Raw genomic sequence first — 3,657 nt, 5'->3', positions numbered from 1 at the left:
TCCAGACCTGTTTCCCACCCTACCTCCCTCAGAGAAAGGGGAAGTCCTTCCCCATCCACAGTGTGAGTCTTGAGTGGCGGCCATGGGTGGGGACACACCCCCCCCACCCACCAAGGACCCTCCACCTTAGGCTTAGGCGTCAAAAGGGCTCTTTGAGGAGGGGTCTCTGTACTTAAGATTTGTATTCACCTCCAAGAAGAAAACTTCAAAATATGTGAAGATAAAACAGGAGGACAGGCTGCATTGAGATAGCATGGTTTATTTGGCTCACGTGGGGTGTGGTTTCCTTCAGGAGACAGAGAAGGACCCTGGGAACCAGGGCTTCCTCTGGGTAGGGGGAATGCACCAGTTCACAGAAGGGTCCAGATCATCCTGCCACGTTCTTGCCTGGGTTCAGAGGTTGGTCAATCATGCTTTTCATCTGTCACATGCAGAACCTGGAGGTCCACCGAGGACTCATGTTGGGAGGGGTACAGGTGTGACCCCGTCTGCATTGGGAGCAGCTGGGAGGAGGCTCATGATCAAAAGCAGGAAGGGGCACTACAGGAGACAGGTCTGCAGACCAGGGTGGGGCGGGAGGGCTGGTAGCACCCAGAGGACTGGCAGGAGGGGGCCACCAATATGGCCGGCCTGTAGCTCACGGGCAGGAACACAGAGGACTGGCAGGAAGGAGTCACACACAGGGTGGGCTTGTAGGTCACCGGCAGACGTATGACTGGCCTGTAACTCACGGGCACGCAGGTCGCCTGGCAGGTGCTGGACGTGCTGCAGGTTGGTTGGCAGGGGCTGGACGTGAAGCAGGACGTGTGGCAGGGACTGGACGTGCTGCAGGATGGCTGGCAGGAGCTGGGCACGTAGGCAGCTTGGCAGCCTGAGGAGCAGCTGGTGTGGCACATGGTGGCGTGGGGTTGGCTGGTGTCTGGAGGAGAGCTGGAGATGTCTGCAGGCTGCCTCCCTCGGCAGCTTTTATACGCAGGCTGTGGGCGTCCCAGCAACAAAACTCACAACTGTTGACTTCCTTGTGATGTTGCTACCATAATTCCCCAACATCTTATTACCCTGGGACACGCTTTGCTATGCTATTTTCCTCCATGAATTAGTTTGCCTTTGAGGCCAGTTCCTCCTTCTGTAAACAGGATGTTCTAGTTTGCCTTTCTATGGGGTTCACATTGTTTCTCCAGGTCATCACTGTGCACGGGGCACCTCAGAATCAACTCAGAGTACTGTATCCTTTTACTCCTTTTTATCTCATGCTGTCAATGAAGACTTTGAGGCCATGGTGTAGTTTGAGCTTTTATTTGCACAGGAGAACTTTGAAGCGGGAGTCTGCAAACTGCAACCTGTGGGCAAGTCTGTCCTGCTGCCTGCGTGTGAATGAAGTTTTCTGGGGCATAGCTACACTCATGTATTTAATGTGTCTACGGCTGCTTTTCCCTACAATGTTGAGTCGTTGTGAGCGAGACCAGGTAGCTGCAAAGCATGAGATGCTTACTCTCTGCCCTTTACAGAAAATTTGTCAGCTTCTGCCTTATTGTAATCATGCAAGAACTGATTTGCTGAGGCAACAGATTATTCTGTGTGCTGGCAATAGAGACATCCAGGCTCATGAGCCCTTCAGGTCAATGGATAAATGAGTGAATGAAAAATCAACGCATGAAATCATTCCAGAGGGGGCTGAAACCCAGAACGGAAAGTGAGTTCAGCAGAGAAGTGGGTTCCGGATGGTGGTCTGTGGGACTCTGGTGATGCTGAGCTGGCAGTAAGTGCGGTAAAGGGTCAGGGGTAGTGGGTGCTCCAGGCAGAGGCAGCAACTGGGTGGAGGGTAGGTAAATAATCTGCTGCAGAAATGGTCATGTTCCAGGAGCAGTGGGAAATCCCAGTATGGGGTGCCAGGGACCCAGTGTAGGGGGACAGACTCAGATTAAAGAGCCCGAGGACCAGACAGCACAACCTGGGTTCTGGAAGAAGAAAGAGTCAGTGAACTGGAAGACGTGTCAGTCCTAAGACATGCTCCAATCTGAAGAAGGACAAAGAGTTAAGAAAAATGAAGAGGGTCTTTGAGACCGTATCAGAAAAGCTAACATGCAAGTAATTTCAACCCCAGAAGGAGAAAAGAATGACACTGAAGCCTAAGGATATTTTGAAGAAATAAGGGATAAAATCCCCCAAATCTGATTAGGAAAATTCCAATTTACAGATCCAAGAATCATACACCACACCTAAATCCCTCTCCGTTAGGAGAAATGTAAAGACCACAGATTGTAGAGTGAGACCGAGCAGCTTCGGTGCATTACAGGACCTTCCAGGTCTTCCTGACTGGATATCTGTGTTGCCGGCCCCTTGAATGGTGGCAGGGTTGATAACTGATTGGTTATGAGACAGTCCATGTAAAATGTTTAGCTCAGCCCTGGCACGAACTGGAACCCGGTTGTTATAATTATGGCAATAATGTGGCCACAGCCCCCAGTGAGGAGCCCCACCCCAAGGGAGAACCTTCTGGATCACAAATCAAATGGAGGTGCTGGTGCAACAAGTGTGATTGTGTTTATGTGGACAGAGGACAGGGTGGTTAAATTTGAGGGAAGACCTTGAAAATCACCACGTGGGGGCCCAGTCCTGGCCTGACGGCCCTTTCCCATCCAACCCAGGCTCTGATTTCAGAAATCCCAGGGCCACTGGGTCACCATCAGCCTCCAGCTGAGGGAGCTTCCTGAACTGAGTCACAGCAACCAGAAGCTCCAGGAAGAGACCCTCGGGGGGAGGAGGAGGAAAAACAGCAGGCGGCCACGAGGAAGACACCTGGTGCCTCATTGCCAGGATACCTTGGCCCGGGTATTAAAGGCACCCTGGGGAGGGAGCCTCCAGACCAGCCCTGTCCTTTGTCCCAACCCGTCCTAGCCTCACGCCATCATGTGTGACACCACCTGCTCTGTGGGCTGCAAGCCGACTTGCTATGTGCCCAGTTCCTGCCAGTCGGCCTGCCCTGCTCTCTGTTGCCCTGCCCTGGGCTGCCAGAACCCCTGTGGTACCCCCCATGTGGCTCTGCTGTGCCAGCCAGCCTGCTGTGTGCCCAGTCCCTGCCAGGATATTTGCTCTGTGTCCAACTCCTGCCAGGACGTTTGCTGTGTGCCTCTGAGCTGCAAGGCTGTACTGTATGTCCCCGTGTGCTACAAGCGCATCGTGTGTGTGATCCCCTCCTGTCAGTCTGCCAGGTTCTGCCAGCCCTCCTGCCCTTCCCTGGTCTGCAGACCCATCCCCTGCAGCGTCCCTTCCTGCTTCTGAGCCCATGACCTGTAAAACCCCTGCTCCGTGTGCACGGTCAGAAGCAGTGGGCTCTCTGACTTCCCACGAGGAGGCCCAGACATTGTTGTCTTCACACCTCCCAGACCCGACTAGACCGTGTTGCAGCAAGCTCACCTGGTCCCAACCAGCTAGGCTGAGGGACTCACCCATCAGTGTCCCCCAGCCCCTGCCCGGGTCATCCCCATGGTGCCCACACTGGCTGGTCCAGGTTCTGAGGCCTCCAGCATCACAGGCCTAATAAACATCAGAGTGCGATGCTCACCGAGCATATGATGTCTCTCCTCTAGTGTCTTTCCCTAAAATGCTGCCTCTGGAGTTGGTTCCCCAGGATCTGCAAAGTCCTTCTGCAGAGAA

At 53.7% G+C, this 3,657-nt stretch overlaps 2 protein-coding genes across 2 annotated transcripts; one reads left to right on the top strand and one right to left on the bottom strand.

Moving 5' to 3' along the window:
* Positions 1–521: 521 nt before the first annotated feature.
* Positions 522–909, bottom strand: LOC133252962 (keratin-associated protein 12-2-like). The gene has a single exon (XM_061426017.1). It carries the CDS (start codon positions 894–896, stop codon positions 522–524), a length of 375 nt encoding a protein of 124 aa, XP_061282001.1. The 5' UTR covers positions 897–909.
* Positions 910–2,910: 2,001 nt separating this feature from the next.
* On the top strand, positions 2,911–3,282 carry LOC133252953 (keratin-associated protein 12-1-like). Its single transcript, XM_061426009.1, has one exon. It carries the CDS (start codon positions 2,911–2,913, stop codon positions 3,280–3,282), a length of 372 nt encoding a protein of 123 aa, XP_061281993.1.
* Positions 3,283–3,657: the final 375 nt, after the last annotated feature.

The sequence above is a fragment of the Bos javanicus genome, chromosome 1 (assembly GCF_032452875.1).
Source record: "Bos javanicus breed banteng chromosome 1, ARS-OSU_banteng_1.0, whole genome shotgun sequence".
Classification (NCBI taxonomy): Eukaryota; Metazoa; Chordata; class Mammalia; order Artiodactyla; family Bovidae; genus Bos; species Bos javanicus.
The sequence above is the reverse complement of the archived record's forward strand: the minus strand, read 5'-3'. Positions and strand labels throughout refer to the sequence as shown.

Excerpts from the sequence above, each read along its gene's own strand:
- LOC133252962 (XM_061426017.1), bottom strand. The coding sequence starts at position 896 with ATGTGCCACACCAGCTGCTCCTCAGGCTGCCAAGCTGCCTACGTGCCC.
- LOC133252953 (XM_061426009.1), top strand. The coding sequence starts at position 2,911 with ATGTGTGACACCACCTGCTCTGTGGGCTGCAAGCCGACTTGCTATGTG.